General features: G+C 44.2%; 1 protein-coding gene across 1 annotated transcript in view; it reads left to right on the forward strand.

Annotated features, from left to right (window-relative positions):
• The first annotated feature begins 1,708 nt into the window (after positions 1-1,708).
• The window catches only part of LOC109640844 (aryl hydrocarbon receptor-like), a 32,284-nt gene continuing 8,401 nt past the window's right edge, over positions 1,709-25,591 (forward strand). The window contains exons 1-8 of the mRNA XM_069533267.1: positions 1,709-2,289; positions 5,653-5,840; positions 18,498-18,607; positions 21,482-21,571; positions 22,344-22,473; positions 23,615-23,748; positions 24,060-24,262; positions 24,395-24,504. Of these exons, the coding sequence (XP_069389368.1) occupies positions 2,249-2,289; positions 5,653-5,840; positions 18,498-18,607; positions 21,482-21,571; positions 22,344-22,473; positions 23,615-23,748; positions 24,060-24,262; positions 24,395-24,504 (1,006 nt within the window). The 5' untranslated portion in view covers positions 1,709-2,248. The remainder of the gene's footprint in view (positions 2,290-5,652; positions 5,841-18,497; positions 18,608-21,481; positions 21,572-22,343; positions 22,474-23,614; positions 23,749-24,059; positions 24,263-24,394; positions 24,505-25,591) is intronic.

A 25,591-nucleotide genomic window follows, 5' to 3' on the forward strand; every position in this document is an offset into this window, starting at 1 on the left:
TATAACACAAATATACTTTCATCACTTTTGTTGGATTTTTGATCAGTAAAATAAAAAATAAAAAAAAGTTCTTTAAGAAAAATGTCAGAACTGCTCCTTTTCTCGGGGGCGTGTCTATGTTTGACTGACAGCAGCTGAATCCAGGAAGTATCAGACACAGGCCGGAGACACGATGTTGTGTTGATGGTGAAATGAAGCCGACTTTAAAACACACAATCAACACACAACCAACACACAATCAACACACAATCAACACACAACCAACACAATCAACACAATCAACACACAATCAACACAATCAACACACACTCCTCTGACAGAAGCTGGTGTGACGTCTGCAGGTGAGTCAGTCTAAGAACTAACTAAGAATGAATTCAAACACATGATGATCATTACGTCTCATAGTCACAGTTTCCCTGGGGATCATTAAAGTATTTATTTATCTAAATTAGAAATTAAAAAATCTAAAATCTTTATTTCAGCTTCATCTCAGAACGAAGATTAAGATTAATGAAACTAATGTGAGTAAAACAAAGCGCCTGAAACAATCACAGTCTTTTCAGAAGTTTTAGTTTCCACCTGCAGTTTCCTGAGAAAAGCTTCTTCACTTCAAATTCACATTATTTTAATTTGAACTTCGTTGAATGAAATAATTTTATCTTTTCTCTCAAGTTTTAACAGAATGTTTGAATATTTTTATTCCTGAAGATAAATTATCTTTTCTTGTGTCATAAGAAGAAGAAGAAGATGGCCGCCAATAATAATAATGTTTCTGTGCTGATGAATAATGTTTATTTATACACTGAAACACAAGGTGCTCTCCTCACCTCCTCCTCCCTCTCTCCTCACCTCCTGTCTCTCCTCTCCTCCTCCCTCTCTCCCTCTCTCCTCCTCCTCCCTCTCCTCCTCACCTACATTATTTAACAGTCTCACCTCTGCAGGTGCTCTCTCCCTCTCTCCTCCCTCTCTCCTCCCTCTCTCCTCTCCTCCTCCTCCCTCTCCTCCTCACCTACATTATTTAACAGTCTCACCTCTGCAGGTGCTCTCTCTCCTCTCCTCCTCCTCCCTCTCTCCTCCTGCTCCCTCTCCTCACCTCTGCAGGTGCTCTCCTCCCTCTCTCCTCCTGTCTCTCCTCCCTCTCTCCTCTCCTCCTCCTCTCTCCTCCTCCTCACCTACATTATTTAACAGTCTCACCTCTGCAGGTGCTCTCCTTCCTCTCTCCTCCTGTCTCTCCTCTCCTCCCTCTCTCCTCCTCCTCCCTCTCCTCACCTCTGCAGGTGCTCTCCTCCCTCTCTCCTCCTGTCTCTCCTCCCTCTCTCCTCCTCCTCCCTCTCCTCACCTCTGCAGGTGCTCTCCTCCTGTCTCTCCTCCCTCTCTCCTCCTCCTCCCTCTCCTCACCTCTGCAGGTGCTCTCCTCCCTCTCTCCTCTCCTCCTCCCTCTCTCCTCTCCTCCTCCTCCCTCTCCTCCTCACCTACATTATTCAACAGTCTCACCTCTGACCCACATTCAGCTGCGGCTCAACATAAACCTCCTCCTCTGTGCTGCGCGCTGATTGGACGCTGTGCCCGGCTCGGGGTGGCGCACGCGTGAACCCGCTCGGCCTGTGTTTCCAGGAGACTCTCCCACGTGCCCGCGCACCCACCGCGTGCCCGCCCTGCCCCGAAACCTACATAAGACGATTCCGGGGCGCGCGCCCCGTTAGAAATCTGTGTCGGGCGTGCCCGCCAGTGGAATGCGCGCGCCCGCTCTCCCACCCTCCTCCTCTCGTGCGCGTGTGTTTGCGCTAATTGCGGAGCTGCGCTGCGGCGCGAGAGAAAATGTAGAAACTGCGAGAGAAGAAGAAGAAGAAGAAGAAGAAGAAGAGGAGCCGGTTCGGAGGATGAGGAGCGTTTACGCGCAGGTGGCGCATCTTCTCCTCTCGTGTTTCTGCTCAGGATGAAAACTCAACATCTCCGGAGCGAGTTGATGGAAACACACGAGTCTGTGTTTCACCTTTTCTGTTTCCACCGGATTTAATCACGATGCGACACTTGTTCCAGATTTTAATTCCGAAGTGAACTGACGCGTAAAAACCAGGCGGAGCGGAACCGAGCCCTGCTCCTGCCGAGCTGCCCGAGATTTCTTTTATTGAATTCTCCCGAACAATGTTTCCAGCGTTGAGTTGAAGGATTACAGCAGGTTTTTACATGTAGACGAGGCTCAGGCTGTTTGAGGGGATTCGTCCGAGGCTTATATAAGAGGAGCGTCATGTATGCAGGACGCAAGAGGAGAAAACCGGTCCAGAGAGCGTGAGTGCTTTTTAATTCTTATTAAATGATGATAAACAGATCTGGGGATTTAAGAAAAACTCTGATTTCAGTTTAATAATAATGATGGTAACAAGTCTGAAAAGTTCCAGGAACGAAAAACTCTTTATTTTTAATCTATATATATATATATATATATATTGAAATAATGGTTTTGTTTAAAATCCAGATTTTAAATTCTAAATTGTGTATTTATTTATTCCTCGTATGTTTCCTGTGTGTGTGTGTGTGTGTGTGTGTGTGTGTGTGTGTGTGTGTGTTGCTGGGTTAAAGCCTGAGGATTATTTCAGGCCTGCAGCAGCAGCAGATGAATGATTTTAACCTTCAACACTTCTCTCTGTGATTTTCTTTATAAAACAGTTTGTGACGAACGAACGAATAAAAAAAAAATCCATCTGATCGTTATAATCATAATTTAATTTAATCTGAATGACACTGACTCAGCGGCTCGTGCTCGGTGTTGCGCCATTTCTGTCAAAACGCCCTTCAGAGGATCACACTGAGGTTTCCTGTTTTTTCTCCTCGGGCCATTTTATTCGGTTTGGGATCAGCAATGTTTATTTTTTGTGTTTGTACATTTTATTATTCGTTATCGACGAAAACCCCCTCAAATGCTTGATGTAGTAAAAACAGGCCCTGGCTCTGTTTCAGGCTTTAATTTGACTGAAGCACCAACAACAACAAGAATCATCTCAGGATGAACATTTGTATAAAATCCTCAGTTGTGATGATGAATTAATGCAAAGTAAAGACGCAGAATTTAATCTTTTTCTCATTTGCAGCCGTTTTGGTGAAACATCTTAGTCGATGACATCATTTCTCTGCCAATATTTCCAAAGTATGAGTAAGAAATGAAAGTATCATGAATTCATGATTAATGTTTCCTCTCATCTGATGTGATGGAGGAAATATGAGCTGGATAGATTAATAGATTTTATTTATCTTAAACTGGTAAATGACAGCAGCATGGTATCACACTACACAATATTTAAAAATACAGGAACAACAGGATACAAAATAAAGATGATAACAAATATTTATTATATTTAAACGATGCATACAGAGAATAATAAACCAGAGGTGGAGGCCTCTGCTGCAGGACTCATGATAATCATCCTGCTGAGACTCAACACTGAGACACAAAGATCATTTCATTTGTTTCTTTTCATGTTTTCATTTAATTTCATCTTGAAGGACTAGATGAGAATTAGCGTCAAAGCTAAATCAGGCTAATTTCCATTATTCTGCCTTTATGATCAATCAGCACCGTCCCTATCAAATCCAACATTAATACATAAACACACATAAATAATGGATTGATTATTTGAATTATCGGGTGGTTTCTCAGTTTTCTGTGTTTTTTATTTGATAAAAACATGTAATTTATAAAACGATGACACATATTTAGCTCATGATCGTCATGATGAGAAGATGTTGTGTCTTTATATAATTGATCAAGTTGAACAAGCTGCTTTAAATCCATGACATGATCTGATGTGACTTTAAAAAAAAAAGAAAAAGAAAAATGATTAAAATTGATGATGAGTGAAAAATATTCCCTTTGTCAGTAAACAGTCCAGAAAGAGCAGCAGTGAGTTCAGGTGCAGGCAGAGCTGACGTGTAAACATCCGTCCATCCGTCCTCGGTGATGACATGTGACAGTGTCAGTGTGTGTGTGAGTGAGGAACACTCATGGCAGCCGCACTGTAAACTGTCAACTCGCATCTCTTCTCTGTTTGAGTAGAAATATTTGTAAAAGTCTGTGAACCCAACGAGAGGCACTGACACAAGAAATCCAAAGAGCTCAGAGCGACCTTTCAACAGAACCTGACCCCTGTCTGTCCAGGGACGGCTGTTTACACGTCAGTTGTCTTTTCTTAAGACATTCAGTCTTTTATAATCTGGTCGAAGATGAAGTATTGTTTATTGAAGATCTGGAAATAGGCCGCACACAATCACACAATCACACAATCACACAACAGGAATCCACATCATCTCAGCATCAGTTGGTTTTTAGAACCTGAACCCTTTGTCTGTTGGTGGATGATGGAGAATATCCCTCTTATGTTCTACTGCACTAATTAATACCAACTAGCCGTTAGCAGACCTGGGTGCATGTCCCCAGCATCTAGGGGCCCAGTTGGGATCTTTCCTCCTGATCCAGGATCAGCTGCAGTGTGTTTCTTTATGCTCTGGTGCAGGACATGTTAGTGGAGCTTGTGGACAAATGTCCTTTGACCTGGATGTTGTGGATGATGAGACGTCTTTGTTGTGTGTCTCCACCTGAACCTGCTTGAGACTTGAATCACACCCAGTGAGGACGAGGGCATCTGGAGTCGAGCAGTGAGCAGGATGAGCTTCGAGTAGATGAAGTGGAATAATTATGAATAAATATGTTAATGTATCAACAGATTAAATTATTAACTCCATTATATTTATATCACTGAAATCAGAGGCCCCCATTTTAAAAATATTATAATCTGCTGATACTTTAAAATTCTGGATCTGTTCCTCAAAATATTATTAATGTTGAAGAATTAAAAATAAAATCCTGGATCTGTCTGTTAATTTGCATTTGCACCAAAATTTAATTCCCCATGAAATAGTTTTTTTATGGAAAAGATTCAATATATTCAATAATTTTACGATCTAACACTAAGAAAGGGTTTGGGTTAACTGTAACTGTCGTAAAATGTATTATTGTTGTTATTATTATTTTTATTGTTATTAGTCCTGTTAATTAATCTGCTTTAAATTTGATTTCATTTTTATTCTGAGTAAATTGTTTAATAAAGTTCTTTAGTGTGAGTTTCACACCTCATTAAGCCAAATTAAGATAATTTAAAAATCCCAGTGATGTGCACAAAAACATTAAAAATATTGATTTATGATTAGCAGCACTGGATCATTCTTAAATTGCAAAATAACAATTTATTCAATTATTATAACTTTTTTATTTTCAAGTTGCAGAACCTCTTAGATAATTCACCAAAATGTGTTGATTTAATCTCAGTTTTTATTAAATATATTCTCTATAATCCTGAGATTTATTGTTTTTTATCCCAAATTCATATTGTTCCACCAAACTGTTTGTAATGTCTAACTTTGTTCATCTTCAACAAAGAACCGTCCAAACGTCCTCCAGGGTCGAGAGGAAACAACTGACATGAGAGCTGCTGCAGACAGATCACTGTCTCTCTCTGTCTCTCTCTGTCTCTCTCTCTCTGTCTCTCTCTGTCTCTGTCTCTCTCATTGTCTCTCTCTCTCTGTCTCTGTCTCTCTGTCTCTTTTTGTGTTGGGCCTTTGAATGACCACTAACGTTCTGTCCTTTCCATCGTCCCTCAGGGTGAAGCAGCCGCCGGCCGAAGGGGCCAAATCCAACCCGTCCAAACGGCACAGAGACCGGCTGAATGGCGAGCTGGAGCGGCTGGCCAGCCTGCTGCCTTTCCCTGAAGAGGTCACCGCCAGTCTGGACAAGCTCTCCATCCTCCGGCTGAGCGTCAGCTACCTGCGCGCCAAGAACTTCTTCACCGGTAAATCTCCAGCACTGATTGTAACCGACTGTAGCTCAGGGCAGCAGAGTCCAAGGTCACACGCGGCCCCGAACTTCAGCGTCTGTCAGGAACCTGACGGTTGAAACATCTCCGTCTGGTTCTGCTCGACTCGTTTACACAACAACTGTGACATGGAGAGCAATGATCTCACCCGTCACATAAACATGTTTCCACTCGGCGGCACAGTTTCTGGAAATCATGTCGTTTGCTGAGAAACTCACAGGATCGATATCAAATTAATTAATGAGCTTTACGGCCGGCGCTCAGAGGGAGGGGGAAACTGTCGGCATGGCAACATGATGCGTGGAAAAAAAATACAGCTTCTGTCGTGTGACACGTCCACGTTTTTTTACAAGATTTCAGGTCAAAGATTCTTGACCAACAGGTTTTAAAGTTTTATCAGAGACACAATCTCAGCAGCTCTGTCGTCCTGCAGACGCTCGTCTCTGCAGCTCGGTCTTTACATAGAGTCGAACTCAACCCACAGCAGCTGCTCCATGAATAAGAAATTCAAAATGACGTCTGTGATAATGCGATGCCTGAAAATCCAGCTTCTTAACAGCAGCAGGTTCATGAGGTCATGTGGTTCATTTCACTTGTCTAGACAAGCTGCTGCTGTTATTAGACCAGTGGAGGGTTTTTCAACAGAGAATATATATTTGTTCGATCCACTGTTTATTTAAACTCGTTAATTGTTGTTTAACGTCACAAGTCGTAAACTTCCAGTTGGAAATGTTTCAGTTTTTATGTTTCTGAGAATATGAACAGAAGGTGAGATAAGGATTCAGCTGCAACGTGCGACTTCGCCTGTAGATGTCACTAAACTCTACTCACTGAACCTTTAATTCGTTATTTGATGATATGAAAAAAACGGGTGAAACATCGTGATTGACAGCTGAGAACATTTTGTCCAGTCGTCCATCTTTATTTACAGTCCAGGTAAAAGATTGACGTTAAGTCGCCTCATCTTCCTCAGGCGGAACGGTCTCTGATCCGATTGGCCTTCGTAGCGTAGCCTTCGATTTCCACTTGATGAAGTTCGGCTGAAAGCTTCTCTCCTCCAACCTCTGAATGAAATGAAGTCATTGATCGTCACTCAGGCAAATTAAAAGTCCAGCACCTCCTCAGCACCTCCGGCAGATCTGAAGGAGAAGGAGGAACAGGAAGCAGCAGTTCAACGCAGCATCTGTTTCCATAAACGCTCTGGTCCCTGCAGCCATTAGAGAAAACCCCACCACGAGTCACGTTGCTCGCTCGCTCTCAGTATTTGTGCCGGATGTGTTGGCCAACATCTCACGGTTCATCTCATCACTCTCCACCACAGAGAGAGAGAGAGAGAGAGAGAGAGAGCCACCGCCTCATCCAGATGATTTCATAGCACCGAGAAACTCAATATTTCATCGAGACCCGCGTCTGTGATGAAGATGAGGAAGTGGCGTCCATTAAAAACCGTACTCAGAAGCATCGGGAGGAGTTGCACGCCAGCGGATGAACGCGTACAGTTTCCTCTACTGTGCGGAGACATTGTTATTTTAGGCGGCGATCTTTCATAGAGAATGCTGCAATGCGGCCGTCAGATGCTCGTGACGCATGAATAATTGAGAGAAACCCTAGAGTTTAAAGAATTTATGAAATGGAGGCAGAGCAATGTTTGTTTAAGTCGGCGGCTTTTTGAAAATGGCTGTTTGGGGTGAAAGGGGCGGGACACGGCGCCGGGGATCCCAGTGTTTTTTCCCCGGATTTTACCAAATGTGTGCGTGTTGCTTTGTCGTGGAGGCTCCTGAAGAAACGCCACGTTCATCAGATTCATTTCTCTCCATGAGTTCAGAGCTATACGACCGGATTCGCATCTGTTGTTCCCTTTCTGTAACGTATGGAAGTGTTCAACCTGTCACGGTGAATTATTGATAGTGGATTTCAGTTGCAATAGGTCAAAGTGTAGCCTATAGACAAACCCTCTTGTCTAACTGCATTAGCCTACTTCCTGGACGCTCTCTAAGTAATTAACGAGCTCAGGGCTCTTTACATTAAGGAGGCAGCTCCTCGGAGAGAAAGCTCCGTGGACCCCGAGGGCCCGCCGCTTGGGTCCGCCTCTGCGGTCCGCCATAATTTGTTGTATGTAAACAACACAAATCCTGCTTGTCGGATGCTTCTGAAAGGGGGGTGGTCTGCACAGCCATGACTTAGCTCCCGCTCACTCTGGGAACGATGCCACTGCCTCCACACTCCGCTGCCGCTGCTGCTGTTGTGTTTGGATGTTTAGAAGAACTGTTAAACGCTCGCACAGGCTCGACTTCATTAAGTATTAAAACACTGGATTTGCTTTGTGCTGAGCTTTTTCTCCCTGAATAAGTCATTTCAGTCACTGACAGCATTATCCAGCCCGGCGGACATCTTTGTTTTGTCTGGAGCCTCAATGGGCTCGTCCCTCTCAGCCGGTCTGAACCAATACGACGCTGGGATCACCCCGATATTCAGCCGTCGTCTTCCGCTGTCTGCTGCTGACGGACAATTGCAGCAGGACGTCGATCAATCAATCAATCAATCAATCAATCAATCAATCAATCAATCAATCAATCAAACAATCAAACTTTATTCATATAGCACCTGTCAAAACTCATCAGTTCAAAGTATTGATGAGTTCAGAAACCAGTGCAGTCGTACATTGTAAAAGTAAGTAGTGATAATAAAACAAAAAGACAGAAATAAAAGAAGCATAAGAAAAATATAGATTTTAAAAAACATGTATCATAATAAATAAAGTTTAATAAATTCTAAAAAGGATGAAACAGCTCTGTGATGGTGGTGAGCTCCACTCTGGTCTCAGTGCTCCTGGTGCTGTTCTTGCAGCAGTGGGACTTTGGTTCTGGATAATCAGCCGTGGAGAATCAGTGATCCGCTCTTTAGGGTTAGTCCGCTCTCTCTCCTCTTTGTCCGTGTGTGTGGTGAGTTTCTCAGCCCGATGTGTCCAACGCTGCTCCAGAGAGACGCATCTGTAAACCTGTGATTCGGGTTTTTAAAGAGTTACACCTGAGATTCACATTGAAGGTTTAAATTTTCCCTCTGAGCTGAACTTTGTTGTTGTGAACTATCACGAAAAAACTCAGCAGAAGACAAACTCAAGTTCGTTGGAGCCTTCATATGGTTTCACACTGTAACTGTGATCGACACCAACAGAGAAAAGTTTAAGAGCCGTTAAAAACACGGAGGAAAAAGTTTCTCTTCATAACTTTCTGCCACTGTTGTCGTCATATTTTCATATATTCTGATACTTTAACAACATCTGGACTCATCTTGAGTTGACATTACAATTTATTTCCTAGTTCCTCCCCTCGTTTAACTTTCCTGCTTTAACATGCTGACGTTTGGTTCATTACGTATTTTCTCTAAAACCTTCCTTCAACCTCGTCGGGCGGATATACTGAGCAGTTAATGATTCAAATACATTGATTCGAATGTGTTTTTTATTTGTTTTTCCCGTGGAGCAGTGATCATTCTCTATAAATCGCAGTGACTTGGTCCTGTGGAGAAATTGTTTCGGTGTTTACGGTGGAGGAAACTCTGACAAGATCCTGGATGACACAACTAAGCCAATAAGAGCGCTCCTGGGTTTCCTGGAAGAGTCGTCGCCTGCAGCCAAATGGCTCCATCGTCCTTTTTTCCTTTTCCTGCGCCCCCTCGTTCACCCCGGATCCCTTCTTCTCGTTCCTCTCTTTCTAGAAAAGGGTCTGTGTGTTTTAGGGGCAGGCAGTGAGAATCAAAACCTGCAGGTCACGTGACCGTCGTTTACATAACCGCCTCTCTCTCAGATGCTCGTCCACTGTACTTTCATAGTCCATAGAGTTTAAAACCTGCGGTGGGCCGGAGATGAAATTATGATTAATCCTGTGATTTTCATCACAAGCAGCACGACTGTTGTTAAAGTGAACCGCAGCTCTTTCGCTCCATTGTAAATATAGATGGAGATTAGGAGAAATAATCCCCGTGGACGGCAGAGGATTCACTTTGTTGTGGTTTGGTGTCGGTTGTTTGTGCCGACAGACGGACGCGTATTGCTCCAGCTTTTACCAGAATCTCAGTGAAATGGATCTGATGAGTTGAATCTGAATCCGATGTAGAAAAATCAAGTAGGTTTTCACATTTAAACCATTTTCTGCTTTAGAATGTGAGAGGAAAGAATCCCAAGTTTAGGATATACAGTAAAAATGGAGGATTAAAATATCCTGACACGTATGTTCAGCACAGTTTTATATAAAAACTCAACAAAATGTTTCTTTGTCTGTTTAAACTTTACGATGGTCAAAAAACTGATGAATTGAATTGAAATTTCCGTGAATTGACAGTGAAGATCCTGTGTTTTCTCTTAGGACGCAGCAGTGGAGGAGAAATCAATCTTCCATCTCTTTTAAAATAACGTGGACCTTTTCTATTTATTATAAAAGCATCAGCGTGAAACTCTCCTCCATTAATAGAGACGTGGCAAACACGGGCCCGCGTAGCTCACACGTTATGCAACTCCCGCTGGATCGGGCCGCGGATATAGAAAATGAATTATGAAAAACCTTCTTCCTGCTCCTAATAGAATGCACAGCAGCTTGGTTCACTCGTGAAGTGGGTGTGCACAGAGACTGTGGACCGATGTGACGGGAATCAAACTGGAGATGCGTCTTGTTTCCCTTCACGTCGTCACTCGACTTGTTTCGTAACGAGTCCACAACAACAGAGAGAATTCATGTCAATCAATTCAATTGAATCCAGTGGTGGGGGGGGGGGACATGTTGCCTGATCGCTGGAAGCAAACGAGGCCAAACAACTCAATTTTAATGAAATTAATGTTCATACATCGCCGGCATGACACGGCACGCATGGACTCGCAGCTGGAAACGATCTGTCAGAGCTGCAGCGTTTCTATAGGCCGCCGTCGTTGCTCTGCCACTCCGGGATTGGTTACGTAAGCGAGTGGCTGCTGTGAAAGTCTTGTGACATGACATGGTACCCGGAGCAGGAGGAGGAAGAAGAGGAGGAGGAAGAGGAGGAGGCCGATGAAGTTGTCATTTGAAGTTCCGGCCTCCCCTCCCCCACAACTGACAGGCAGAGCTGTGCGGGGGCTACACGATCAGCAGTGGGTCATCCCTTCATGACGACCCCCTCTCTCTCTCTCTCTCTCCATCCCTCTGTCCCCTCCCTCCCTCCCTCCCTCCCTTCCTCCCTCCCTCTCTACCCGTCCTTCCCTCTGTCCTTCCCCTACAGGGCTTAACCCCCATCCCCCAGCCCCACTGATCACGATACGGCTCTGAGAGGAATGCAGGCCACTGACGGGAAAACCTGGTAATCAGGAGCGACCCCTCCCCACCTTACCCCGCCCAAATCCCATCACTCCTCACCTCCTCCTCCTCCTCCTCCTCCTCCTCCTCCTCCCACCTCTCTGGATCCCCCCTCATAAGCAAATATGCAGCCATGTGATCGAAAAAAAAAAACCTCAGGAGACACGAAAGTAGCACAGGGTGCGTGCTCTGCCCCTGCATTAGTGACCGCGTGTTCATGTTCAGCTTCTATATTTGAGCCTGTGTGTGTGGCGTGCATCCATGTGTATGTTGGGGGTGGTTCATGTGCATCGCGTGTTCGTTTACTGCAGCGTTCACAGGGTGGGGGGAGCTGAAGGAGTTTCTATATTTACTCGCTGCCATTCACACTCTGCTGGAGTAATTAACACACAAACACACTCACACACATATACTGTGTGCGGGAAGTGCAAACGGCAACTCCGAGCATCGCTTCAGACAACTTGTCCAAGTCATGCTGCGCTGTGATTGGCTGCGGTTGTCGCTGCGAGGCAACTCGACGGGGATGCAGGCGTGTTTTTATTGATTCTTACAACACGGAACTGTAAACACACACACACACACACACACACACACACACACAGGGGATGTCAGTTACCACTACTGATGCATCCAGATTAGCCGCTAACATGTTACCGTAAAGATTAACACCTGAGCTAAGAGGACGGGTTTTAAACGCAGTGATTTCGTTTCCCTGGCAACAGTGTGATAGGAAAAAGTAATTCATAGAAACAAACAGATTCTTAATAATTCATGCATCATTATATTAATGTGCAAATTCCTTTTATTTTCTTGTTTGTGTTAATAATAATTTGCTTAATTATTTATCACATTTCTTTTTTTAACTTTCCTGTTTAAAAAACTGGAACTTTTTCGAGAGCTGCTGTGAATTCAACTGCATCTTTACTGCAAATATAAATGTCAGTACTATGAGTATGTTTTATTCATCTGCTGCATCCTTTGTGTTCTGGAACATAACAGAGTGACAGGAAGTAGTCCGTCCATCATTTGTTATGTTTTCATGGCTGGTTGTCGGATTTTGTCGGTGATTTTGTTTGTGATTTTCTTTTTTAAGAAATATTGCCGAGATCCGTGAACTGAAATCGTTTGTTGTAGTTTCCCTCCAACTAAAATAATAATTAAAGAAGCATGAGGACTTGAAATAAAAGTAATATTTGTGTATTATATTATTTATATTTGTAAAAGGTCATGGGAGACAGGAAAGTCTTCATCTTTGATTTGTGATGAGAGTTGCAGCAGATGTTTCCACATTTTAGTTTAGTGCTTTAGAAACCGAGGCGTCATTCTGCACCTGCATGGTTCAGAAAGTTTTCTGAGAACACTGAGTTGCTCCTCCAGTCAAACGCAGGGAGCGTCCATCATGATGTTTCAGTGAAGAGGAACGAAATGTTTGATCACCTCGTGGTTTTCTCCTCCTGGAGTTAAAACCGTGTAAACGATCAGTAAACTGTCAGAACACTCAGCTACGGTCAGAGCGGTGACTTCATCCACGATTGACAGGCGGCCTCTTCAGCCGTGAAAGTAAAAGTAATTCTTTGTTGTGCGCTCGTCCTCGCGGCCTGAATCCGTCCTGGCACGGCTCCAACACAAACTGCAGCTTTTCCACTTCCCCTCCTCGTCTATATCACTATGTGTGGGTGGGTCATTGGGGCGTGCCCCCCCCCCCCCCCCCGCCACTTCACAAGCCTAATACCTCGGGTTAATGCCGTCCAAATATAGCCCTGCTTCATGATTCAGGCTCCTGCCATTGTTGTCCCATGTGACCTGTCAGCAGAGACATGTCGTACGTGGTGTAAAAATTGTCCCTGCGTCAGGTGGACACCTGAGGAACCTGTGAGTGTTCAGGTCGAGGAGGAAACTCTGCATCCGTCTAAAAATAACTGACGAACAGGGGAAAGTGTTTTATCCTGAATCTTTAAAAAAACATTTGAATTCTCTCTCAGCCGGGTCGTGTTTGTGTGTTTTGTGTGTTTTGTGTGTTGTCGAGGATACGTCCAGGTCTGTTGCGACGCTGTGGAACAACGCCAGGGTGACATGTAGGGATTGGGCAGGAAATTGAAGCGGCACCGGCGCACAAAATCCGCCCTAATCCCGTTGTAAATAGCATGATGGGCCAAATTGAAAGTGGACAAATATTTGATAAATATTTGTCGTGTGCTTAATGTTTTGTGGGTCTCAGCTTCCCCCCCCCCCCCGTCTCTCTGTGGGGCGGCGTCAGTAAGCTTTGAGTTGGACGCTCCATGATGGAGGACCTGAGCCAAGCAGGACTGTCCCAGAGCAGAAGCTTTGAGTCCTCTGAGGTGTACATGGAGGACTCGGGATTTCTGCCTGGACTCAACCACATTGTTGAGGACGGATGGTTTCAGGATTTGACAAATAAAGTCTTGGTTCACTCTTGGACCTACGGAGCTAATGAAGTCCGAACATGTTCCCTTATCTGGTGTGCACACAAAACTGTTTGTTTGTTCGTGCACACAGAGAGGTGCATGACTGTCCATCCAGAGTACTCTGAAATACTGCATCAGACAGTATTTACTTTATTACCTCCCCATAAATGTCATGTTAGATGTAAAGCATCAGTCAAAGTCCTCCTGGCTCTGCTCGACATCTTCAGAGGAAAATCATTTATTTAGTCTTTTAAACTCAAGTGAACTTCTTGACTCTTTACGCTCAGAAACAGAAATAAAACAGAGAAACATAAGAAACATTCAGCCTCTAAAAATGTCTGAAGTTTGACAAACTGTGATTTTCAGGGTCGCTGCTTGTTTGTCAGGTTTGATTAATCAAATACTGCAGCGGACACGTTTGCTGAGCTCCGGCTCGGGGCCCAGCGAAAGGAAGTTTACCGACCACGATTATAAAGGTCCATAATGCATCACTGTACTGCAGCTCTGGAGCACGATCGCAGCAGAATCAAGTATTTTGATTTCTCTAAAACAAAATACTGAAGAACAAGTCGCTTCGTTTGAGGGTCGCTCTCCGAGGTTTACTGTTGTTGGAACAGAGGACGTTTCAGTCAGTGGATTTCCAGGCACATTCAGGAGGCTGGTATCTGTGAGTGTGTTTGATTGGGTGCAGCTTTAGTTATTAAAGATGAAGTCTGAGACATGTCGCTGTACAGTTCAGTGATTCGTAAGGATACAATACAATAATACAACTAAGATCAATACGTTTGATTCTTTAGAAACAGAGAATTGATTACGCAGAATGAAGGAGAGATCACTGAGCTGTCTGATCATGTTCTGTGGTGTGCGGGTGTTTATAATGTTTGTTGTCCTGTAACTTCAGAGCTCCATTAAGCCAACAAGAGCGTATCTGGGTGAGCCGAGCTGTTCTGTTCAGTTTGCTGGGAACGCCTGCGGGTGATTGCTGCAGCTCTATTATGGCACATGTATGTGATGCAGTGGGAACGTAAATTCTTCATTATGTGCCCACTGAAGCTTGATAACAAGATCTGCTCTTTGTCCTCCTCTGGCCGTTCGAGAGGCTTTGTGTTGGCCCACTTTTTCAGGCTGGATTATGCTACTGAAGCTGCTGCTACCGCTGCCACTGCTGCAGCGTACTTGTGGTGTCTGATGTGGAAACACACACTTGTCTCTCTACTCTTACCTTAACCTAATTCTAACCCTCAAACAGCCCAAATGTCCTCACCATGACGGTGTTGATCCAAAAGTGTCCACTGCAGAGACACTTGCATGGTGCAATACTTTTAATGCAATCGTAATATTGCAACCCAGTTTTCTCGCGATCAGGAAACACTGATTACTTGATCAACATGCAAAGATGTTATTGTGATCACAGGATGAAAAGTGCTTTTGTGCCGTTGATCTAAAAATCCCAGAGACTGACTTGTTGTTGTTGTTGTTGTTGTTGTTGTTGCAGTTTTAACCAGACGCAATTTATAAACCTAAGAAAATATTGAAATTGGAGAAAAATAAATGATAAAGAGATATTTACCAAAAAGCAACAGCAATAATTGATAGTATTTGATTAGTTTCACAAGTAATCGACTAATTGTTTCTCCACGAGGATTAATGTGTTTAAATATTCGCGAGTTAATCGTGGAGACAAAGGAGGTGACACGAAACAAAGGATCCAAACCTGGACCAGGAACGTTTGGTTAATATAAGGACCGTGAGTTCACCCTCGTTATTCACACGTTATGTTTTTTCTCGGCTCCAGTAGCACCTGGATGTTTTTTGTGGGTCAAGAACGCCACACTCTTGCGTGTCTGACATATGCGACGCACCGCCACGCCATCTCCTCGCCAGCGCGTTGGATTATGTCACACTCGGCTCTCAAGGGCCTCTCCAAAAGTCGATCCGAGACGTCTGTATGGGAATAAGGTCAGGGGTGTCCGACCAAAGCTGCGTCTCGTGTGAAGGTACGAGCCACGTCGGACTCGCCGCACAAAGCCCGTATGCTATCCAGTGTCTGCGCCGACACCCCTGACACGGCACCGCCCCTCCGATGGACTCCTTGTTAACCCGCATTGCAGACAACAAAAGATCTGACCCAGAACCCAGTCACCCAATCATGTCATCCATCACCTCCAGGGTCAGAGGTCACCGCGGGTCAGAGCACCGCGGTTCTGCCGGGGTCAGAGATTAATGCGCTTGACCACTGCTCTCTTTCTCATGACATCACCGCAGCTCATCGCCTCACATCGTAGAAACAACACACGGTGATGATAACATTAGTATTTTATTATCGGCTGATGAGTCGTTGTATCCGTCAAGTAGTTTTAACGAAATCCTGCTGAATAACAAACCAGCTCGGATACTTTTTTGGCCTCTTATCAAATCAACCCTGTCGCTAGACTTTGTGTTTTTTTAACGTTGTGGTGATGAACGTTGTTTAGAGGATATGAAGTACGACATTTGCTGCTTTATCTGGTTTGTTGTTAAAGTCCTTTCAGTAAAATGTCTTGTCTGGTTTTACTTTTTTTGCTGTAAAGCACTTTGTAACATTAAGAAAAGTACGAAATGCACTGGGTTGGCAAAAAACGCAAAGTGACAGAGTTTCTCAGTAAAGTCCAGATAACTACGTAAGCCTGGTTCTTGGAACAGGATCCAGACTTTGTAGAAAAACAAACAAGTAAAGGATTCGTTAACGCCAGGAGAGAAGAACACGTGGACAAAGTCTTCAGTCTATAAGTAATCTGTTAAAGGACGAAGAAAAATACATTAAAGTGCATTCAATCCAATTAAACACCTGAGATCTTTACCAAGGTTGTGAAGATCTGGTTTAACATTTAAAGAGTCTGTGTCCTTCAGAAATGATTTGCACGATAAGACCTGAGTCATGAGACTGAATATCTCAGACCCAGTTACAAAAGGTTTAAGATAAATCGCTTGTAAGAATCTGACGATCAATATTAACATATGTGCAATGAAACGAGAGGATCGCAACAACACAAGGATGAGGACCTTAAAGAGTCATTTAATGCTCGTTTAACGCTACTTCCGCTGCACTTTAGAGAAACACCTTGGCGTCAGTCATTGTTGGCAAAGTGTGTGTGTTGTAGTTCTTTCTCAGTGATACATATATTAACACACCGTAACAAAAACTACGAAAAACACAGACGAGGAGCCGATAACTGATCGTCTACAAACACAGAACTGATCAGGTCACTGGGTTTGTCGGAGGAAAAGATTCGGACACTGTCTCTGTCGGTGGTTTGAGAGGTAACGAGATGTTTTCAGGTTTATTCTCTGCCCAGATACTTCATCAGTAATTCTGGGACTCGTCGTCCGTCATCGTGCAGAAATCCTGGTTATAATGTTCAGGACCTTTAAGTCGTTTTAATTTCTATCGTGTGTTAATGTTTGAAAATTGTGTTTACACTCAAATCTCCTGGAATTCTTCGATGCTCATTTTCTATTCAGGGCTTAATCGACAAAATCTCTGGCCCCACCCACACGTGGCGCGAAAACATGTGGCCCCACGTGTGTCTCATGACCAGACCGCACCTCCTCACTCTTTACAAACAAACACGTGCGTCGTTTCTGTTCATGAAGACCGGGTCATGTTGTTTTTACCCAGTGTGAGTCGATGGTCATGTGGCGATCAGTGTTGATGTTGAAGCGGTGGTTTGATTCATAGTGAAACTGCAGCGGCTCAGAGGACGTCCTTCATTTTTTGGCCCAGACAACCTCCGACTGTGGTCTGTCTGATCTGAGTGCGTTCACACCTGAACTCAGATCTGTCCACAGGTTAATAGTGTGGACGAGGCCTCTGGTTCATCAGTGTCTCTTCACCCCCTGAATGCAACACGTTCAGTTTACTGCCCGACAGAAGTTCCTCCTCGGATCTAAACCATCAGCCTCCACACTGAGCCCTGAGCAGCTGTGACGTCACGGAGGGAAACAATGAGAATCCCGTTCGGACGAGAACAGCTGGAGCCACCGGCCAATGAGCGCAGAGTGGGGGGAGGGACCAGGGCGGAGAGGCCGGAGAGGAGGGGGGTGGAGCCGAGGATGATGCAAACACAGTGTAAATCATTGCTTGTTAATACCTCATGTTTAATTAACCATGATGAACTTGGTTATTGCTGCTCTATATTATGAGGGAGCAGCTTTTAAAACACAAATTACAAAGTTCAGACTGACACATCAACAGGAAGTCTGTCAAATCAATCAGCATTAGAGCTTAAATTATTTTAATAACAGATGAAATCCAACTGTATTTCTCAGCTGTGAGTCTTTGAGTGAATCATTTAGAAACAAGATCAACATCATTAATTAAAAATCATGTTTATGAGCCAATTTGATTAAATTAGTAAAAGCCCTGAATTATTAATTGTTGTCGAAGACTCAGGGTCTTTAAAGCACAAAACTAAAACATATATTTATTAATTTGTAGTAATGAAATCTCCTATAATATAATAAATAGATCCAGTGTGTGTGGAATGTTAAAGATATAACTAGTGTAATGTAACTATAACTGCAGCTGCAGGTCTCCACCTCAGAAACTGAAATAACAAAAATAAGATTTTGTTTTCACTAATAATTTTATCACTGAAGTGCTGAGGTCATAATAACTTTGCTATAAATACATTAGACAAAATAAAGTGGCTGATTTATGTGAAGTCAGACTTTTATATTTTGACGTTATGAATGTTTAACGAGCTGGGAGCGAGCGTGCACCCAGCATCGTACGAAGCATAAGACAAACTGACAGTCCCAGCAGTGCTTTGCAAACATTATCACAGGACTAAAGCCTGTCTTCCTCCCCCCACCTCCCCCTGTCTCCCCCCCCCCCCTCTCCACAGTCACCCTGAACAGTCGTAACGGAGCGACTCCAGCTGGTGTGAATGATGACGACAGCAAAACAGCAGCAGTGGCGGAGACCAAGATCCCAGAAGGAGAACTGTTGCTGCAGGTCAGTGTTTATTCTTATTTATTATCTGTTTTTATCTTTATAAATAAAGGTTTTTTTTGGTTCAGTATTTATTTAACACAACAGCCACACAACTGGAAAGTGACGAGCAACTGCTCTGATTGAATTTGTGTGTCTGGATTGTGTTTTCTGTTTGTGTTTTTTTTTTTCTGTTTTCATCCTCACAAGTGGCAAAAATCTATTTAGGGCAGCTTACCACTCAACACGTCAAACACGTCTGCAGCTGGTGGATGAAGCTCATGCCTGCAACTTAATACGACTCAGGATCCAAACTTCTGAAAAAACCTCGTGAATGTGGATCGATCTGCTCGTTGTTCCTCGAGTCTCCTGTAGTTTTGGACATTTCATCTGTCGGTGCAGGTGCTTTCAGTCCGGGTCAAACTGGACGTCCTCTGCAGCTGTGTGTTGTCTTTTGTGACCACAAGTGAATGAATGTTGATGGATGTGATTTTATTGTTTTTATATCTGATGTTGTTTTAAAAGTTTAAGCCAACACTCGCGTCACATTCGCATTAACAGACATAGAATTTCTTTAACACGCTGGATTTAATTGGTTCCAACAGTTTTGAAACTTAACTAGCGACATGCCCGCTCCCCAAAAGTGAAGCCAAAGTGTGTCTGTTGCCCCCTTGTGGCTGGCTGCGGTAAAGGTCACAAACCCCCCCAATTATTTTCCCACTTTGGTTTTGAAGAACTGCTCTGCACAGAACCGACCTCAACTCCATCCCACACGTTTGGGATGAATTGGAGCTCAAGCTGTGAGCCAGTGCCAGGAGCTCGCTGTTGCTCTGAATGGAAGCTCTGCAGCCAAGTTTCAGAATCTACTGTGAGAAGGTCGGCGGTTCGATACCAGTCCTCCCCATTCTGGGTGCAAGACACTGAACCTCAAATGTCCTGTCGTAGAAGAAGAGCTGCCTGTAGATGAGAGAACTAGAAAACATAAATACAGACCGTTCACCAACAGAAGATGTTTATGTTGTTCCGAAGGTTTTGGATTGAGACGTTCAGCGATCACGTGTGGGAGTGATGCTCCGCCCCCATGCTTTATAAATAATATGACAGAACTGTAAACCTTAAACTAACATGTTTCTTTGTCAGGACATTTTACAGGAATTCCAGGTCACTGTGCAGCTTTTTAAGAGAAGGCGATCAATAGACCTGTTTTCCATTCCAGTGAAAACGAGGGGGAGGGGGAGGGGGTCTCTGCGTACTGTATGTGTGATTGAGTAGAGAGCGAGCTCGCTGCCAGATCTTTTTGGGATCTGCTGGAGTCATTGATTTTCCAGTCCAGTTCCTCCCAATGTGCATCACACTGGCATTCCAGGGGAGGAGAGGAAACAGCCTGCCCGCCATCCCCCGACCCGACCGGGGAGGTTTCGTTATTATGATAAGCCTTCATTTCCCCGGCTTGTTAGTAATGAGAAATGAAAGCTCATTTGGAGCCACAGTCGGGAGGAGCATGTTCCACAGGGGGCCTCCTCCTCCTCCTCCTCCTCCTCCTCCTCCTCCTTTTCGTCCTCGGGATGAAAGGGGAGACGGACGGACAGCCAGCGAGCGGTTCACAGGCAGAAGAATGCGAAGGTTTATTTCTGATCCTGAAGTCTGAGCCGGTTTCTTTGCTGTTCTTCACATCAGACACGTGAATTATAGACGAGCTGTGAGCGGATCAATTATTCAGACTGAAAAAATGGAGGAAACGTGGTTAATTGTGCTGCTCCGACAACACAAACTGTTTATTTATATATTTCTCACGGCAACAGTTTGAAACCATCGCTCCTGTTGACGGCAGCAAATCATTTGAAGCTTGAAGGTCAATCCTACCTGGTTTCTTGTCATATCCAGCAGCAACATCTTGTTTCTTGAGTTTTATAAACTTTAGGAGTGCCTGACATAGAAATGTAAATGCAGTAAAATGCTCATCACTGGTTTACGGACAGATGACTGTGCTTGTGTGAGTGTTTGTGTGTTTGTGACGTACAGTTTTTTCTTATTACGACATATTGTCGTACCAGGGGAGGGCGCGTGTGTTTAGTGAGGAGGAAACGTTAGACCAGCTGTTCCTCTTTGAAGAGAAACGATGAGTGCGCTCCATTTCACTCAAACCTCATTTTCCTTCCTTTCCTCTCTAGCTTTTTTCAAATGACAGAAATAGGAGAATTGAAATAACTGAATAACTCAACAGAACCGAGGTAGAGGCATTTCACACTTAAATAAAATAACATGTTGCTGTGATATAAACAGCAGCTGTGACAAATGTTGTGTTAAATATAACTCCAAATCAGAAATGACACATCTTCAAGCTCCCATCCTTATTTTAAATTATGATCAAAATGTTTTGGACAAAGTTAAACGTCGAGGGTAGTTCAGAGGGAATGGGAGATCTGAGCGTTTCAAAGCACAGAGCAGGCGATCTCCTGGAAACAACGCAAACCATTTTCATACACAACAATATCACTGACTACATTACACACGATGCAGTTCTGCATTTCTTTACAGTTGTCGCTCATGTTACTTAACTTACCAATCAAGTTCAGCATCAAACTTCAGTTCCTTCCAGAGCTGTCTCTCTGTCAGCGTTCACTCATGTTGCTCTGCTGAAGTTTGCACAGTCGGCCCCGGGGCTGTCCGGTCTGTCAACGTCCGCTCGCCCTGAAGAAGCGAGCAGTGCTCAGAGAGAGCAGCCTTTAACCTCTTGTCTTCATGCAGGCGACCATCACTGTGGCCGTGCTCCTGGCTTGTATCAGTGGCAGAGAAAACTACAACTAGCTCTTTGACTCTCACAGAATGACTGGATTTAAATCAGTGACTCAATGTGATTTATGGACGTCTTCTAAACTTCCTTTGTTTGACCCACAGGCTCTCAACGGCTTCGTCCTGGTCATCACCGCCGGTGGAACCATCTTCTACTCCTCTCACACCATCCAGGACTACCTGGGCTTCCACCAGGTATCATACTACCACCGGTCTTTGTTTGTCCGTGTCACCTCCAGAATAATAGTAATAATAATAATATGATAACAGGAAAAGTGGTGACACAGAAATGTGATGTAGAAATACCTTCAGGGGTCCGGAGCTCGTACGACATCGACACCCTCCCCACCTGGACTCCAGAGAACAAAATGTGATGGATAGAGACAGACAATAATAAAGAGACGGGGGCTTTAAGCTTGAACTTGCCACATGTCCATCATCGTCCCTGCAGAGTCATAACTCCAGACATTGTCCCGGCCACAGAGTGGTGCAAATCCACAGAAGCTCTTGATGTGTTGACATGTGGCGGCTCGGTGTTTGCAGCGGACAGCGGGTCTGGATGGATGGTTTGCGTGCAGCATCTGCTGGGAGCAGCTCCGGGGTCTCGTCTGATCTATCGGTCGACTCCCTGCATCCTGAAGAGACAAGTGCAAAAAGACCCGATCTATTTATAGCTTGGCCTTTAGTTGAAACCACTCGTCACAGAACTGCACTGAGCAACACGTCTCTGACAGATCTGCTGTGCATCTGTGGCTTTTAACAAAGATCCAAAAGTCACGTTCGCTTTTGGGCCTAAGGTTTTAGGAAACCTGTCTCACGGACACTGGAGCCACGTGGACTTGGAGCCCCGTGACATTGTCCACAATGATGAGTCATGCTTCAAACTGAATATCCGCACTAGTTCTTCCTGTTTGTAGTTTTCTTCACCTTGTCATTGGCTAATCCTTCGTCTCGTTGTTTTTCTCAGACGGACGTCATGCACCAGAGTGTGTATGAACTGGTCCACACCGAGGACCAGCAGGAGCTCAGGAGAAACCTGCACTGGGCTTTGAATCCTCCTGCTGCTGCAGCTGCCATCACCCAGGACTCGCCCCAAGGTGAACGCTCTCTCTCTTCTCCTACATTAACCTCAACAGATTTCTTGTTATTAAATCAGCAGCACTCGCAGGGTATCATATTTTTTGACCATTCAAAGAAACTATGAAAACACCTCTAGGATCTTGTACGTACTACTGTGTATACTTTTCGAATAAATATTTTCCCCGTCATTTCACAAAATATGTCAAACACAATAATGACGACATGCCGGGGCCAATTTGTCAAAAACCAGAGAGGGACGCTGCAGTCCATCTAGATGTGGGTGTATGTCGGTGATGTGGTGCAGTGATGATAATACCTGTAGCTGCAAAAATTGTAGTAAGACAGAGCAGCGCAAACCAAACGTAGAGAAACCGGTGCACAGCCGCCATTGTTGTTGTTGTTCCTGGTGAATGCTCATTACACAAAGAGCAAAACGCTGCATTTTACACGTAGACATTGAAACGAAGAGTTCACATTAGTGTGGACAGGACGTGAAAGTGAGTTGTTCACGTTGAAATTAATATAATTAATCAATAATAATTAATTATTCATCATATTATTATTATTATTATTAAGTGATAGAAGAATTAGAAACTCTCCAATCCAAAAATCTGTATCCCTGCTACATGTGCTTAAGAAAGTGTGTGTGTGTGTGTGTGTGTGTGTGTGTGTGTGTGTGTGTGTGTGTGTGTGTGTGTGTGTGTGTGAGATCATACTCATTGGGACATCAACATGAGACGGTTAAGTTCACACAGTTGAGGCATTAAACTGTAACACCATCCTCAGGTCGGGTCACCTGACCCTGTAATCCTCACTGTGGCTTATGAGGTGAAGTGGTCCTGGATCTGTATTTGGGTTTTAAGATGCTTACGTCTGCGCTTTGGTTCTGAGCAGCGTGTTCCGGTTAAGACCCGCAGCCCTGACACCACTGACCCATTCCCAGAGCGGCGCTGCGTTCACAGGCTCCGCTCAAGGCGTCATTACATAAGTGCGTCTTCTACAGTGGATGATATGAAAGAGGGAGACGAGCTCAGGAATAAACACAGACTCCGTTTGATCGCAGGTCGCTGTGTCTTTAAAGTTAGATATTCTTTTAACGACTGAACACAAAGCTGAACAATCGTTGTCCCTGACCGTGGCTCATGTTGTGTTTTCCAGAGTCGGAACCCGACAGTTCCTCGGCTCTCGTCACCTACAACCCCGAACAGCTTCCCCCAGAAAACTCGTCCTTCCTCGAGAGGAGCTTTGTCTGTCGTTTCCGCTGCCTGCTGGACAACTCCTCCGGCTTCCTGGTGGGTCACACGTTAAAGCAAAGAAAACACGAGGAACAAAGATGTTTTTATATCAGACTTGTCCCTGACTGCTGATTGTTTTATTGAAACTTGGTGGAAAGGTGGAATATGTCCAAGGAAGAATCCACTCATTGTTGATTCACATTTGATTTAAACTGAGCTGCGACTGCGGAGGTTTTGTGAAATCTGGTCAGTAACAAAGTTGGACCCAGATTGTCTGGTAAAGTTTCAGAGTCTTAAACTTCCAAACTGTCTGATAATCATCAACTTTTCTCAAACTGCTGTTCTCATCCTTACTTTCTCGTCTGCAGGCGTTGAACATCCAGGGCCGGCTCAAGTTTCTGCACGGGCAGAACCAGCGACAGGAGAACGGAGGAAAGGCCCCGCCGCAGCTCGCCCTCTTCACCATCGCCACTCCGCTGCAGCCTCCGTCCATCCTGGAGATCAGGACCAAGAACATGATCTTCAGAACCAAACACAAGCTGGACTTCACACCTCTGGCCTGTGACGCAAAGTAATGAAACCGACGAGCAACACACAGTCTCAACAAGCCACGAGAATATTCTAATATATCACATCCATTTTGTTTTGCTGCTAATAATTCCTCGTTGCAGTCGTATGTGATGAACATATTCTCCACACACAGGGGGAAGATAGTTCTGGGCTACACAGAGGCTGAACTGCGGGTACGAGGATCTGGATATCAGTTCATCCACGCAGCTGATATGTTGTACTGCGCAGAAAACCACGTCAGAAGTAAGTTACGCTGCAAACATCAATTCCACTTATCAATCAAAAAATTATTTGTTCTTTCCTACATTATAAAACAACTTTTATTATTTTATTGATTCGTGTCTTTGAAAACTGGTTGACATCCACTCAAGTCATTTCAAGACTCTTTCAATTTTTTATTAACAATAAATGAATCTAGTAAGTAATTATTAAAAAAACTAAATATGTAAGAATCCAGTTCACGTGTAAAACTACACGGGAAAAGTTAACGTCTTCCTCTTCGTCCCACATCTCACCCTTCCAGCAAGTTTCAGGAAAGTCAGTTTAGTTTTTGCGTAATCCTGCTGACGGACAATCAAACGGCAAAGAAAGGAAAACTCCTCGGGGGAGGTAATGACCTCATGCTCTGGAGGATGGACGCACGCATAATTTCACAAGATGCCGTTAATCCTCTAAACTGCTGCAGCACAATCGTTCTGTCCGAATGTCAACACAGTCTGAAAGTCACCGTTCGATAAAGACGAGATAATCAGTCTTTGCTTATCGGACAGAACCGTGGTCCTACTTTCAGTTTGATTCTGTTTCTAAACAAAGTTGGGGCGGCCTGGTGAGACCTGGTCAGAGAGTTCAGACAGCTTTCACAAGTAATCCTGCTGGATTACGAAGCAGATTGAGCAAAGCTGCAGAGCTGCCAGAAGAGAGGATAGGGCCCACAAATCCAACGCATGAGCAAAGCATGAGAGATGATCCATACCGCAGCAGCAAACACACACAAACATGGCCGAGGTCAAACATGTTGCTGAGCACGCTCTCGTGGCCGGAGCGCACGGATCAGTGCAGTTTAATCAACATGCAGGAGTCAGGGCGGGATTCTGTTCCCTGACTCACCTTCTCATCTTCCTTTTCATTTTCTCAAAACCGAACGTCAACGTAACGACAGGATTCATTTTTACATCAAGATGAGGATTTTGAAAAGTGCTCATGATCCAAGTAGAGCTCATTGTTTCCTGCTCTGTAATATAGTGAATGTTACTAGAATGACTCAGTAGAGCTCTTACCTTCACTCAACCTCTGTCTCCCAACAGATCCCAGATTTTTATTTGGATCTGCT

This window comes from Paralichthys olivaceus, chromosome 10 (assembly GCF_024713975.1).
Source record: "Paralichthys olivaceus isolate ysfri-2021 chromosome 10, ASM2471397v2, whole genome shotgun sequence".
Lineage (NCBI taxonomy): Eukaryota > Metazoa > Chordata > Actinopteri > Pleuronectiformes > Paralichthyidae > Paralichthys > Paralichthys olivaceus.